The 14,966-nt window shown below is 35.2% G+C and overlaps 1 protein-coding gene across 6 annotated transcripts; it reads left to right on the top strand.

Annotated features, from left to right (window-relative positions):
* The first annotated feature begins 787 nt into the window (after nt 1-787).
* On the top strand, nt 788-14,856 carry LOC145913482 (mitogen-activated protein kinase kinase kinase kinase 3-like). Of its 6 annotated transcripts, XM_083001156.1 has the most exons (27): nt 788-940; nt 1,829-1,886; nt 1,960-2,050; nt 2,537-2,601; nt 2,749-2,804; nt 3,037-3,084; nt 3,244-3,411; nt 4,405-4,544; nt 5,555-5,639; nt 6,088-6,165; nt 6,509-6,641; nt 6,821-6,858; nt 7,143-7,186; nt 8,135-8,173; nt 8,866-8,892; nt 9,130-9,208; nt 9,386-9,844; nt 10,029-10,082; nt 10,380-10,445; nt 10,749-10,908; nt 11,183-11,282; nt 11,651-11,813; nt 12,058-12,175; nt 12,450-12,602; nt 12,837-12,929; nt 13,005-13,131; nt 13,465-14,856. In XM_083001156.1, the coding sequence occupies exons 1-27, from the start codon at nt 845-847 to the stop codon at nt 13,559-13,561; spliced, it is 2,835 nt and encodes a 944-aa protein (XP_082857282.1). In that variant the 5' UTR covers nt 788-844; the 3' UTR covers nt 13,562-14,856. The 6 variants fall into 6 exon arrangements, with proteins under 6 accessions (XP_082857282.1, XP_082857283.1, XP_082857284.1 ...); XM_083001157.1 differs by lacking the exon at nt 8,135-8,173; XM_083001158.1 differs by lacking the exon at nt 9,386-9,844.
* The last annotated feature ends 110 nt before the right edge of the window (nt 14,857-14,966 follow it).

The following is a 14,966-nucleotide window of genomic DNA, read 5'->3' as shown; positions in this document are numbered from 1 at the left end:
AAGTTATAAATTAGAAGATTATTTGGGATTTCTAAGTTCATTTTCAATCTGGATCATTAACATATTTGATTTTGAGCCTGTGCAAACTTGCGGTCACTAAAAATTGTCAATATTAAATAGGTTATACAAAATGTCTTTAACATTTGTCAGTTTGCATTGGGTTTGGTATATATGTGGTGGCTACATTAAAGAAGAAAATGTGTTTTTATACTGGAAAAAATGTTGATACTTCCTTCTCGCACAAACAAATTTATTATGTTGTAATGCATTTAATGTAGGATTTGTGGTCAATATTTGAATTCCAAACTCAAACACTCGGAATATCTTTGGTGATACCGTATATATTGTTCTCAGACCTTAAACCTGGTTTGAATTTTATTGTGAATATCATCTTAAATTTTTACACCATTGTCATTAGTATATATGCCAGATTGGAAAAACAAATCGTCAGCAAAAATTGCATTGCATTGAGGATACACTCATGCAAAAATTTACTGATAATTCCCACAAGCTATTACATTGACATACGAAAAACATCTGAAAATATGCACTTTGTCCTCACAATTAACATTTGCTGAAAAAAATCATCCACTCAAATTACAAAACTTTCCAATCTAGTATATATGCACATTAGCTATGCTTTTTGATCAACCACAAAATTAGTTGTATAACTTTGCATTTTTTTTAACAAAACACTAAATTCCATGTTTTGAAAACATTTCATTGCTTATCTGTATTTTTCTAATGATAAATAAGATATAACAAAGTGATTTCTGTTTCCAGTTGTATAGTTAACATAGCAAGATGTGTTACTCTTGATAAATATGATAAAGAAAGACTTAACATGAATCCGAGTGCAGATATTTCACGTAAAAACCCCACTGATGACTTTGAGTTGTTGCAGAGGGTGGGAAGTGGAACCTATGGCGATGTATACAAGGTAAAATGAAGAATTATGCATATTTTAAATGATTTTAATCAGAAAAGCTTTTCGGTAAATAACAGTCAATACCGGGGTCTCCACAAAAAATGGACCAGATGTGGTCAGAAAGGCTTGTTCATTTGGCCCACTTAGCCTCCAAAAAATAAAAATGGTTTTCATCACACTGCCAGATAAACCTGGGTTGTATTCTGCTTGTCTCAACATTTTAGGCACTTCAGTCATATTGTCTATGCCTTTTGACAGTAAAATTAGGGATTATTGCTTTTAAATCCCCTGTACAATGATAATCTTTTGCTAAAAATGGTCTTGTCTTGAACAGTTATCTGACTCCAGATCATATCTACTCATATTAACATGGCCCTTTCTGCCAAAGTTTGGTGACCCCTGGTCTATATATACCATGTTGTTAATTTGGAAAGTGCAGTGCTTGAATAACTATTATAATGTGAAAAACTTGTGAGTTACCTTGAATATTCAAACACCATATTGTATTTATTTGTTTTAGGCTAAGCACACTGATGTTTTGTTTCTGTTAGCTTGTACTAGAATATATATGCGCAAGAAAAGCACAAAAACTCAACTGTTATTTTATCGATGACGCTACCAGGCACAATATTCAATAAATTTAAAACTCTTTTGGCAAAAAATAATTTATATACTTGGTCAGTTTCGGTTGTTATTGTCCTGATGAAGGTCAGTTGGATAGTGACTGAAACATCAACCAAGTAAATTATGTTTGCCAGAAGAGCTTCGAATTTATTGCATTTAACTGTTATGTCAGTTGAATGAACAAAAAACGTGCAATTGTTTTTGCGACTTTGTAAAGAAATAGTAATGTTGTATCCTTGTGAGAAAAATTAAAAATGGTTTCTCTTTTAAACACAGGCAAGACACAATGCAACCAAAGAACTGGCAGCCATCAAAGTTATCAAACTTGAGCCAGGTGAGTAGAAGTTGTGTGATGACATTTGACAGACACCATTTCTAATTTCACAAGCATGTTTTCCTGCCCACAGGGGATGACTTCTCCATCATACAGCAAGAAATCATTATGATGAAGGACTGCAAGCACATGAATATTGTTGCTTATTTTGGCAGTTACCTGAGGTAAATCAAAGAACAATTTGGATTAAAGTAAATTCTTTGTTCTGTTTCACACCAATGGCACTTGTAAAACTGATGATGCCTGAATATGTATATATATTTTAGTTTAAACATCAACATCACATAGAAATATAACAATATATTATTGTAGAAGTAATCTACACAGAAACAAATTGATGTTATATTACATAAATATTACATAAGAACTCATATATATAATCCCAAACGTTTATCCATTGGAAAACTTAGGAATATTTACAGGATTTGTAAAAAAAAATCTGTTACTGAGTCTTTGTGATTGCAAGTGAAGAGCTTTGTGAAGAGATTGCAAGAAAGCAAACTTTTATTTAACATAAGACTAATAAATACCTTCTATAACACCTTGTACATAGTCTTAGTGGTATTATTTGATATTGTCACTTTCTGTGCCAAATACATAAATTTGCTTGTCAATTTCATGACAACCCTCTCACATTTTTGTTTGCATAGGAGGGACAAATTATGGATAGCTATGGAGTATTGTGGGGGTGGATCCATGCAAGATATATATCATGGTAAGTTGTGTTTTGTTGGAAATTTTGTTTAAATAAGGGAAATATTTGTCAAGCAGTTGTTTATTAACTAAAAGCTTGTGACATTGTTTTGTCATAGGTAGTGCAGTGTTTATATAATGTTTGCATTTTTGTTTAATTTGTTTCTAGTGACAAGCTCGTTGGAAGAGAAGCTGATTGCATATGTGTGCCGAGAAACACTGCAGGTGACCAAGGATTTATATGAATTCATATATTATACATTGTTAGCATTGCATATAACAAACAACCCAACATATTAAAACACATCATCTGCTAATACTGGCTGTACGATTATGTTATATGTTCTAGCAGTTTTTAAGTATTTTCAAAGTTTGAGATAAGAAAGACTACATTCAAAAGTCTTGACAGCACTGCTTTAGAAGTAATTGTATCTTTACATGTTATACTGGTTTGTAGGGTCTGGCATACCTCCACAGAGAAGGCAAAATGCACAGAGATATTAAGGTAAGTTGTGTGCAAAAATACTGCAAATGCATACCGTTGTCATGTTAGTAGCAAGTCATTAAATTCACCAAACTTAAATATGGTTTCAATGAGTAATTGTCACAAATTAAAAACATTGAGTGTTCGATTTTTACAAAAGCTGTCACTTCTTATACTTAGGGGGCCAACATTCTGCTCACTGATGAAGGAAACGTAAAACTAGCTGACTTTGGAGTTTCAGCTCAAATTACGCAAACCATTGCCAAAAGAAAATCCTTCATTGGGACTCCCTACTGGATGGCACCTGAGGTGGCAGCGGTGGAGAGGAAAGGAGGTTACAACCAACAGGTAATTACAGATGATGTCATTACTGATTTCCCCTTCTGTCATTTTAGTAGTGGCTGGTGGTTGTGGCTTAGTCATGTGTTGTCCAGTGGACTGTGCTGTCCTTGTAGTGGTTGACAGCGGCCAGGCATGTTTATTTAGCTACTTGTTTTCATGTCATGTGAAATGCATGTTCAAGTCACAAAAATGCAAATGTCATAATTGAAAACCTCGTTTGTGCAAAATATTATTGTTCAATTTTTTTCATACCTTTCTTTAATGTTAATTTCACTTTACAAAACTTATGCCAAAATATGTACATACATACCACGTAATTAAAATAATGACAAAAAATGTTTTTGTTTAGTTTACTCACTCTCTTGCCATTGACATTGCTGCCACTCAATTAGCACAAAGCCGTAGCATGAAATGTCACTTGCATTGATACGTGTCACCCTCCAAGCGTTTATAAATAAATGTACACAAGTAGCTGTGAGTAGTGGTTAACTGGCCTTATGCATCACTCCCACAAGGCCTGTATACCAGTGCTCAGTGGAATAATGTTTGTAATTGAATTCCATGTTGTCTGTTGATCTTTAGTGCCACGTTTTGTTGGTACGAAAGGGCCGGCCACACTTTGTCATGGATTCCTAAAATAAATCGTTCTTGAGTCTTTAACTTTCTTTATACAACACAAACAATACAAAGTATTTGAAGACAAGCTATGAATTCAAATGTGTTTTGTTTTTATTAGATAAATTGTATCGTCTCCGTCCTCTGTAATTGAAACCATTTAAAGTATATTTACAGCACCCTTAAATTACATAAGGCCCACAATGAAATAATTTAACATTTTATTATATATATATATTATATGTAATAATTTTTTCGGAAAAAGAATCTTTGTCTGAAATACTGCCCATAGATCTGCTAGGGAGATTTTTTATGCTTTCTTAAATTCAGCAGTTCATTGTATCTTCTTTTTACCATGATGAAAACATGTATGTTGTCATGCAGTGTGATGTCTGGGCTGTGGGGATTACCGCGATAGAGTTTGCTGAGCTGAAGCCTCCCATGTTTGACCTTCATCCTATGAGAGCTCTGTTCCTCATGTCCAAGTCAAGTTTTCAGCCACCAAAGCTGAAAGACAAGCAAAGGTGAGGTTTGCAGTCATTTTTGGGTACTATATATTTACTATGCGTCTTTTTTTCTGGTATATACACACTTTCATTGCTTGTGTCTGGTTTGTATTAATTTATTAGTGTGTAAAGCATACTTTTTGTATCAAGATTTCATGCACTTAATTGTCTACAAAATACATGGGTATAGCTTTCATACAGTTGTCGCAAGAGCTTATCGCATGGCGCCCTTTGATTAAACATGTTCAGATAGCATCATAAGACATAAACACACAACCTAAAAGCTTTGAAATACATATTGATGGTGTTCACATACTGCAGGATTACAGGCATTATTCCGGTTAAAATTGGATTTTGGTGGTAAACTCCCAGACAATGGCCTAAAACGTTATGTCTGACTTCACATAGCGTCAAGGAATTCGGTCTCAGTTGTCAGTGAAGTGGTTCACACTTACAGTCAAATGCAAAATCTTTATATATGCTATCAATGCTATTAACACAGAGGACTTTCACCACTTTTGTGCTATTATTTTAATGCCAAGCTGATACATTTTCAAGGCATGTCAGTTGTTAAGGAGAAAGTCACATATAAGCTTTCCTGGAAAAACATGTCAATTATTGAACCCTCAAACAGTTTGTTGATGACCGGACTGTTTGCAATAAGCCATGTCAATATTTTTCTTTCATTTTGTGGCTCCAACATTAATTTAATGCCAACCTGTCATGAGGATTATGGCATTCCTGTCATATCTTGGGTCTGGGGCATAACCTGGTATCATATAATATGTGTATTTGACACTGAAAAAGCTTATACCGAGCAAAGTAAGATATATAAAAAAGTATTGAAAAAATATACTATATGTTGTATGCTGTATATGAAGTGCTTGTTCATAAATACGTGATAAAAATATGTGCCAAACTCATTGGGTTGCATGCTAATAACCAAGTTTCCTCTTTTCTCAGTTGATATTTATGTAAAACTACTCTTAACTTTTTCTGACACGAAGTTGTAACATTTATGTTTACAGATGGACCCAAGAATTTCATTCCTTCATCAAGGTGGCTTTAACCAAAAACCCGAGAAAGCGCCCGTCCTCCGAAAAACTTCTTTTGGTAAGTATGTCCCTGCATGTAATCATATTTTGCCTGCAATCCAGCCACTTGTTGCTGTTGCTTGGCAAAACAAGTTGTGTTAAGCTTGCCTAAGTACGATATTAAGTATTTGAATGAACAGTATAGGTGCTTTTTTTTCCTTAATTTTTTTAAGCCTTAGATCTGTCGAAAAGGTTCGTGGACCTATGCGTAACCGACAAGAATATTTTATGTAATAGATGTTATCTATATTATGGTTATCAATACATTAAAGGAAAAACTCCAAACTATTGTTAAATTAATCTGATAGTTCACTCTTAGTTGGCACTGCTTAAATAATGGCACAGGTAGATTTTCGTTGCTCATTAATATTTCTGGCGTGGTGTGTTTACTAATACACCTATGCCATGCAGGAGTGAGCTATTATATCTTCATCCATATAAATTCTTATTGAGTACCTCTTTTGCAGCATCCGTTCGTAACCCAGGACAACCTTGTTCCAAATCTAGGGGTGGATGTTTTGAGAAGAGTGCAAGAATTGCAGTCGGTAAGTAACATTCGTTTTTGCTCAAAGCTGTTCATATACTGTAGTTAAATGCAATTTCTGTGAAAGTTTTTGTACCTTCCAGTTTATACCTTTAAATGTTGATTAAATTGTTGATACATCAGTGTGTACAAAAATGTAGTGCAAACTTTTGTCTACTTTATGCCAACATAGCACATGTGCAAGTTCAGTTTTTGGCCCATGAGTCCAAAATTTTGCCCACCCACTTTATACACCGCCATGTTTTTGTATTGCTCTGTAGTCATTTGCATGTTGGGCTTATAATATAATTAGCCTGTGAGTTACTGAAATAGTTCAATGTGCATTTCCTGTTATTTTTGTCCAGAGGTCGGATCCTGAACCTCAAGACCCAGATCCAGACGACCCAGATTCAGATTTTCCTGGGAATGTCCAGGTGAAAATTCGACAGCAAAAACCTGGGGAAGACAGACAGTCCAAATCCAAATCAGAGCTTCTGAGTAAGTGGTTATAATGTGTTAAAACACTTTTTGGTTTCACGGTTTTGATATTATTTGACCCTAGACACTGTTATGTATTTCTTTGCTGTTCTGAGAAGTAAAAAAGGAAAAAAAAATAACTTTTTAAACTGTAAATGCGGAACTCTTTACTTCATACTGGTTGCTATTTGTTTTTCTAGTGGCCAACTTTAAAATACCTGCACCAATCAATACAGAGGTGGGTAACTATGGTTTTGATACTTACTGGTTTAGTGCAAGCTGGCTAAAGATTGCAATTGTGTCCTGTCATATCAATGTACTACTTTGTAAAGAAATTGTTTCTGTCACTTTTTTATGTGTGATTGGTTCTTTTACAGCTTGAAAGTGTTTTTGATGCAAAAAAAGATAATTTAGGAGTTCATAACATGAAAACTAAAGATCATCAAATAATTTCAAATTTGCCCTAATTTGTGTGTTAAATGTTAACATTACATCTCAACCAATGTGATTTTCTGAACGTAGGAACCTCTTCAAGATGCAGACTGGGGCCCTGGAGATGGCTCAAAGTAAGTCGATTGTTTCTCTTGTTTGTGTTTTAGATATGGCATGAGTTTGCATTTGGTTGGTTGTGAACTTTGTTTTTTTGAAACACATGCAGCCAAGGAGATAATAATCTTTGAAGGTAAAATTCCTCAAAAAAAACTTTTTTATCCAAATTGTCTCATTTTATTCAAGTAATCAACAACCTTTATAAAGAAATGTACAATAAAATTGACATAAAATTATTGTGAAATTATATTTACTACTTTTTGGCAACAACCAAGCTTCAAATTGAGTGCAAGTAGTGCTGTTATTCAAACCAAAGTGTGATATCGATGCAGCAATTTTAAAAATGAATATGTTGGATTTACATTTTACGCATGCATGATGCTTTGCCCCTGAAGCAAATAGGGACCTGTTGCTTTGCTTGGGTTGTGGCACACACACTGCAATGAAAAGATACAAAAACTGAGTGTGTATGATTTGAACTCACATTACAGCTTTGTTAGGATTGGCATGTAATTGTTTGAAGGATTCTATTATTGCTGCATTGTTACTACACCAAATTTCTTTTTACAACACAGAGACACCTTTAATAAACTAAATGCAAATATTTTTTACCTTGTGTATGCCTACACAAAGTGGGTGTCTGAAAAAATGCGCTGACGTTTTAATATGCCTGCCTGCAGTTGCACTTCAAAACCCAACCCACCAATTTTGTTCTAAAACTTCTAAAATTTTGTTCTTTTCTCCATTGATTGTTTGAAAAACAAAAAAACACATTGCCGAAATGTTGAATGTAGTTTGCGTGCTTTAAGCTGCATGTGTTTGTCACCGTTGAACAACAATTGGAAGAAACCTTTGTTAACTGCCACACAACATAATTCATGCATTACATTTGTATCTTGTCAATCACTCATTACTCTTTCGTTGATTCCGTTTTTTTTTATTTTTTGCCTTCTTAACTATGTCAGAAGCCTGCTGCGTTCCGTGGAGGAGGAATTGCATTCACGGTAACTAGTTTGGCATTTGCTGCCGCAGTTTGGCTGTTAACAGGGTGATACCATATACTTAAACCACCGGGCAAAGACCATAACTAATCAACACATGCCAGCCATTGAAATCTCTTTCTGTTTTGCCCTCACAATATGTAAACACGGTAAATAAAGGGCCCCTGTTATTTGCCCAATGTGTAATCACCTAACGAGTATGTTGTCTGTTTTCATTGGGTGTAACATGCAAAAATCCATTTAACAATATATCGGGGTTTTCACTTCAAAACATGCAGCTTGCTTTGCTTGGCCGTTTTGTTTGGACACTGCATGCCCTCGCTGCTTCATTAAAGTACCACTCAATATTTTTCTTTTCATTTTTGTTCACTTGGGAGGTGACTGTAAGCATGGAATTGTGCATGAAGCATCATCATTTTTTATTATTACACACTAGCGAAAAACTGGTGGGCCGACAGAACCTAGATTAAATTTTAAAAATTTAAAGGAATATTGCTTAGCAATCCACAATTTGCATTATGTGTAGCCATCGAGTAAATTTATTCAAAACAGCATATGATTGTCACATTTAATTTTGCTGTATAGATCAAATTTATCTTGTTGCATGTTTTTTGTTGAATAATTAATTCGGTTAATTTGTGGCTGTACCATATTTTTTTTGCGAAATTAATAGAAATCATATTGTCATTTTCCAGAGGTCATGAAGCCTACTTTGAGCAAGAGTGAGTAATTATTTTAGTAATTTATCGAACAAAATCAATCAAAGCTTCACTGATTTAAAAGTAGTTCGGCTGATTTTTTATTTTAGTGTTGTAAATTTCAAACCCCATGAGTAGCCAAGAAATTGGCAAATAAGAAAGTTTGTAAAAGCTGCTACTAGTATTAGAACTTAGCGGTTAATGCGTTCTCCAGTATTGTAATCCACTTAATATTGAAACCATTAAATATTTATATTTTAGAGAAAATTCTGGTACTATGCGTCCAGGTGATGGATCATCAGGAACTATGAAAACTTCAGGTCCGCCAATCCCACCAAAGGTATGAAAGCTATTGTCCAGTTGTGCTGTTATTTGTAAAGTTCCCATTGATTGGGTGTGACCACTTTTGTTTTACCTAATGCCATCGTTTGGCATTATTATGATTTTACTTTTGCTGAAGTGTCTGTGGCATGCTTTAATTTGTTTGCCTTTATTTTGCATCTGATGATTATGCTAGCCACGAGAGTATGGTCCAAATTATCTTGGCCAAGCCATAACTGCCAAGGGCCCACCGAGTCGGCCGCCGAAAGAAAGTGGCCCTGCCCCTTCGCGCCCTCCGAAACCACCGCCGTACAATGCAAACTATGTCAACAACGGTCCAAACGACGAAGAAGATCCACCTGTTGTTCCACCGAGACGCAGAAACTCTCCGAGCATTATTGGTGGATACGGACCACTTGCAGACCCTGCCACTGGTCGCCCCCCTGTCCGGCCCACTTCACGAGCGTTAAACGGTGGCTTGGTTGAGACTAGTTTAGTAAATCGCATGCCTGCATCACCACCAACTGTGATCAATCGAGTAAGTCTTGCGCATCCTGAAGACACGGACGATTTGACTCCAACTGGGAGTCCAGTAACTTCTGGGAAGTTTCCACAGGCTGACAAGGAGTCCACGTCACCCCTTAAACCTGCTTTTGTGAGAACAGTTTTTGTTTTTTTACAATATAGGGCTTGATTGTTTGTCTTAAGTTGCTCGGAGTTGTTGCATGGCAAAACTTTTTTTTTCAACTAAATTTGATTACAATCAAATTTATCCTTACCTTGTTATAAAATCCTCTTTGCAAAATTCAGCATCTTATATGTTTGTGTTTGTTTAACAGTCAACTAGCCAACAGACAATCATCAATGGCCTACCCCCCACACCTAAAGTGCATGTGAGTAAGCCTTTCTGTTGCCAGTTGATTTACAAAAATTATGGTTCTTTGTCAATCTGTCTTCTCATTAAACCTATGATGCACAGTAATTAAAACTTGGTAATAAAAAAAATGAAAAACTGAGTTATTAAGTTATCTGGTAATATGCCTGGCAACATCAGCAACAAACTATTAAGCTATCTGTAGAACAGCAGATATCTAACATAAATACAAAAAAATGGCAAAAAGAGCATATTTTATTGGATGTTTTGGCAATTGATATAACTTTCAAATCGAATCGAATGTTGTGTCACACAGATGGGAGCTTGTTTCACCAAAGTATTCAATGGATGTCCCTTGAAGATCAATTGTGCTTCAAGCTGGGTAGGTGCAACTTGTTGTCAAGGAATTCAAAGAAATCAGTATTAACAATATAAAATATACATTGCAAATTCATTTTTTTGTTTTACATTTATTTTCTATGTCACTGCTGTTAAAATTGAAATATCCCGGATATTTCGTTGTTGAAATGCGAGAAAAATCTGTGTTTACAAATAACATCCAGAACGTAGCAAAACCAACGTACCAGCAATACAAAATGAACATCACAAATTCTTTTTTTTTGTTTCAGATCTCTCACCCCTGTAAGTTGTAAAAGCTTCAAACTAAATTTCCTTTTGTTGTCAGGTGCATCCAGAGTCACATGACCAGTACATTCTGTTCGGAGCCGATGAAGGAATTTACACTTTGAACCTTCACGAACTTCATGAGAACACCATGGAGCAACTTTTCCCAAGGAAATGTGTCTGGCTCTATGTGATCAGCAATGTGTTAATGTCCATATCAGGTAAAGAAACGCTTCTATTAGATTCAGGAAAATTCTAGTGAATATAATATACTCATTGATGTCGTGCAAAGTTTCAAACTGATTTCAGCTCCTGTCTGTTGTTCTCATATGCAAAGATTTTTTTCAAAAAAACTTGCATCACCGTGATTTGTATTTCAGTAAAAATGTTGGGAATTTTACATAAAACATAATTGATCCTGTATCAATTATTCCAAAATAGCGATAGACCAAATTAAGACATCGTTAGGACTTCTCAATGTTTTTTTCCAACCAGGCAACAAGACGCCACAGTTGTACTCACACAACCTAGTGGCCCTCCATGAAAACGCACAACGCAACCAGAGAATCCATTTCCCAGAGAAGATGGTACCCAGGTAGAAACACTCACAGCAATAATGATCAATAACCATTTTAACCAGAGTTTCCAAAGTGGTGGATTGTTTTATAGTTGTTGGGTGTCACAAGCTTACTTGAAGGCTTTTGACCAATTTTCTATCCATAACAACTTGTGTGACCACTCAGTTGTTGCACTTGCACAAAAATAAATTATTGTACTATGTCTTCAAATTAGTCTCTATAAAGGACAAAACTATTAATACTTTTTGAGGTGGTTGTAATATTTTTCTGAGGGATGAATGCATCGCCAGTTTATAAAAGTTGGAAACCACTGATTTTAACTAAAACCAAATAAAAAAATTTTTAGTGTAAATTGGTATAAAATCGTTCACCAAATTTTGCTCAGACGATTTGCTGTTTCGATGAAAGTGCCTGACACCAAAGGTTGTCAGCGATGCTCTGTTGTTAGGAACCAATACAACAGCCACAAATATCTGTGTGCAGCACTTTGCCAGCAAATCAGTTTGTTGCAGTGGTATGAACCTATGCAAAAGTTCTTACTAATCAAGGTATGTTATTATTCATTTTTTATGGCTCTTTTGCTGAGACTGAGATGTACATTTAAAAATTAATCCTGCATCCTATTTTTTTGCTGTAGTTAAGACTCAGTTTATTTAAAACCTAGTCAATTTGCACAATTATGCCCATAAGTACATCTAGTCAAATCGCATTACATTTTGTTCTGGAATGTTTATATTCCTGTTCCATGAATTTGCCGCCAATCATCCGCATTTTGTAAAATTTTGTGTCCAGAGTTTTGAGTACCCCTTACCCCACCCACTGAGAGTGTTTGAACTTCTTGTAACCCCAGAAGCAGAATACCCACTTGTCTGTTATGGTGTAAGCCACATCAAACCAACTTCATCAGCAGGTATGCAAGTGGACACTTTGTTGGGTGTAATATCATAGCAGTGTACATTAAATCTTTGTTGTAGTTGTATTGGGGTTTTTGTAAAGTGATATCATCCATTAGTTGTACAACTATAACAATAAATACAGAAAAAATTGCTCTATAAGAGTTGCGTGGTAGTTGATTGAAACAGTGTTCACAGTCACCGGGTCATTTGCTTCTACGAAATCATAGCAAAACACAAGAAAATGTGTGTCTCACTTTAAATAGTATTTCAATGTTTTTATTTGTTTAGCGAAAGAGGGCCCACAGCCAAGTTACCACCTTGATACGATCAACTTAAACACAAACTCGTCATGGTTTGCTGACCCACAAAATGCTGGAACTGCCTTGCAAGTTGTAAATGTTACTCAGTTGGAAAAAGACACTTTGCTTGTTTGTCTTGAACGTAAGTTTACCCGTGATGCAGCATTTTAAGCACTGATGGCTTGATAACCTTGTAATACAAGTATACAAAAGTTGTAAAAACCTTTACCAAAAATTTATTCACAAAAAGTTGCTGTATTTGGAAATGTACACGTCGATTGTACTATTGTTTCTTTTTGTTACAATTCTTTATTTTTACAACTGTTGATTACATATGAAATAAATACTTTAATTATTAAATTATTCTACATTGCAGGTGATGTGAAAATTATCAGCCTCTCTGGCAAACTAAAATCCAGTAAAAAACTTGCATCTGAATTGCACTTTGATTTTAAAACGAAAAACATTGGTAAGTTCCTGTTTCTAGTTCTCCAAAGTCCATTTCAATGTCCGTGATTCTCAAACTTGCAATATTTCTCCACAGTATGCCTGCAAGACAGCATTCTGGCATTTCACGAGCATGGCATGCAGGGTCGGGGCTTTCGTAACAATGAAGTGACCCAAGAAATATGCGATCGCAGCAGAAGTTTCAGACTGCTCAGCTGTTACAGGTATGTGTAATACATATCACACTGCTAAATTCTCTGGCCGATTCTTTTAACGTCTCTTTCAATTCTAAAACTTTAAAAACAATGCCTTTCGTGTGTGTTTCTGTGGTCAAAGGTTTAATTTTTTCGCTTGATTTAGTCTTGATGGACCGACTGTACACAACAGTCTATCCAAAAAAATAAAGCAGTTGGCTGAAATATAAAATTTGGGGGGCACAAGCATTTAGTAAGGTCACAGGGTATTTTTAATCATCAAAAATTCCTGCTTTTTTTCTTTTTCAATTCACTTAAACAGTGTGTTCCTTTTGATGATATTAAATTAATTTATGTTTGCAGAGTGATTGTGCTTGAAAGCAAACCAACTGATAACCCAAAAGACCTTTCAAACCTCTATATTTTGGCGGGGCACGAAGACATGGTTACTGCATACTAGAAATGTCGAGAAGGCAAAGTCACTTATTCCCTTACAGCAGTGCTGCCATCCCCTTTGTCCTGGTCACGAAGTTTTCAGAAAATATGCTGCTTTGTTTGGCAGCAAAACTGCATTGATGGCTGTTTTATCAACAAAAAATTTGCACTGACATTGCAATGTTATTTTGAGACAAACAAGAAATCAGTTAGCAGAATGACAAACTTTAAAAGATAAAGGCTTGTCCATGAAATCCACATACATTTGGATTATAAAAAAAACATGTTTTTACTCGCTTCATGATAACTTTTCTCCTGCTCTAAGACACTATATGTAATAACTATTGCCTTAAGTAGCTCTTGTCAGTGTACTTAATATATACATAGACCTTCGATTTTATTACTCTATTTCTTTTTGAGCTGTTGAGGCAATCTGTACATAGCAAAAATGGTTTGAATGTGCTCTTTATGGCCATAATGCCTTCTCCATGCGTTTTACTTTGTTGCTGCAGCTGCCAGTTGGTTTTGCGTGCAGTTTTTCGACTGTTGGTTCTGGTGATTTTTGCCTGTAACGCAACCTGAGCAAGGCAGTATTTGTCACCCATATTTAACATTAGTGTTATATTATATTTCAAATAGTAAAAAGCTTGGAGCTCTTTAGGCAGCAATGCTTTTATGTGGAGCGTAATATAGACAACGTGTTTTACACCATCTTTTATTCTTAAAAATATATGCCAAGGTAATTTGTTTGCAAATGGTTGAATTTATTTGCATAGAAACTTGACATACTCCATGCACTTCCTTGTTGTGCCCAATATGATTGTTTATTTTGGAGACTGTAAGTAAAGCTACCACCGATTTCCTGAAAGCAGCATTCACTATAAAAGTGAATACCCCTCATATAGTTTTCAACAGGTGGATTTTGACCTAACGGAAAAACCTATCGGCAACCTAATTCAATCCAAGACTAGTAACAAGAAAAAGTATAACAATAATGTGGAATATTATGACACAATGTAATTTTTACTACCTGTTACTGCATGTTGAAACTTTTTGGCCAAGTTTTTGAAGTGCCTATCTGCAAACCCTGTACAATAAACAGCTTTTACTGTTCCCCTGTTTTTGATTCTCTTTATGCCTGGGATCTTACTATCTTCCGGGACAAATGCAAGTCCTATTATAACAGGTTATTTGTTTTAATAACATTTCATTGCATAAGTAAAGAACTCAACATGTGCTTATATTTTGCTAGTTGCTTCTTTGAATGCGCTTGTTTCGGCATTTCAAAAATTCTACAATAAACCTCTTGTGAATTTACGAGACCAACAATGTTCAGTTTTACCATAGCTCAAAGGTGTAACTAAAAAGCTCTAAGATGTAATTAGGAATTTTAACAGAACGAAATTAATACATTGAGTTGAAAAATATTA

This window comes from Ascidia mentula, chromosome 9 (assembly GCF_947561715.1).
Source record: "Ascidia mentula chromosome 9, kaAscMent1.1, whole genome shotgun sequence".
NCBI classification, from domain to species: Eukaryota; Metazoa; Chordata; class Ascidiacea; order Phlebobranchia; family Ascidiidae; genus Ascidia; species Ascidia mentula.
Note: the sequence above shows the minus strand (reverse complement) of the source record. Positions and strands in the feature narration are given on the sequence as shown.

Bases quoted from the DNA above. Each gene is read 5' to 3' on its own strand.
- LOC145913482 (XM_083001156.1), top strand. From the start codon at position 845: ATGAATCCGAGTGCAGATATTTCACGTAAAAACCCCACTGATGACTTT. The intron at 8,893-9,129 runs GTGAGTAATTAT...TTTATATTTTAG, and splicing joins GAAGCCTACTTTGAGCAAGA to AGAAAATTCTGGTACTATGC. The intron at 12,930-13,004 runs GTAAGTTCCTGT...ATTTCTCCACAG, and splicing joins TTTTAAAACGAAAAACATTG to TATGCCTGCAAGACAGCATT.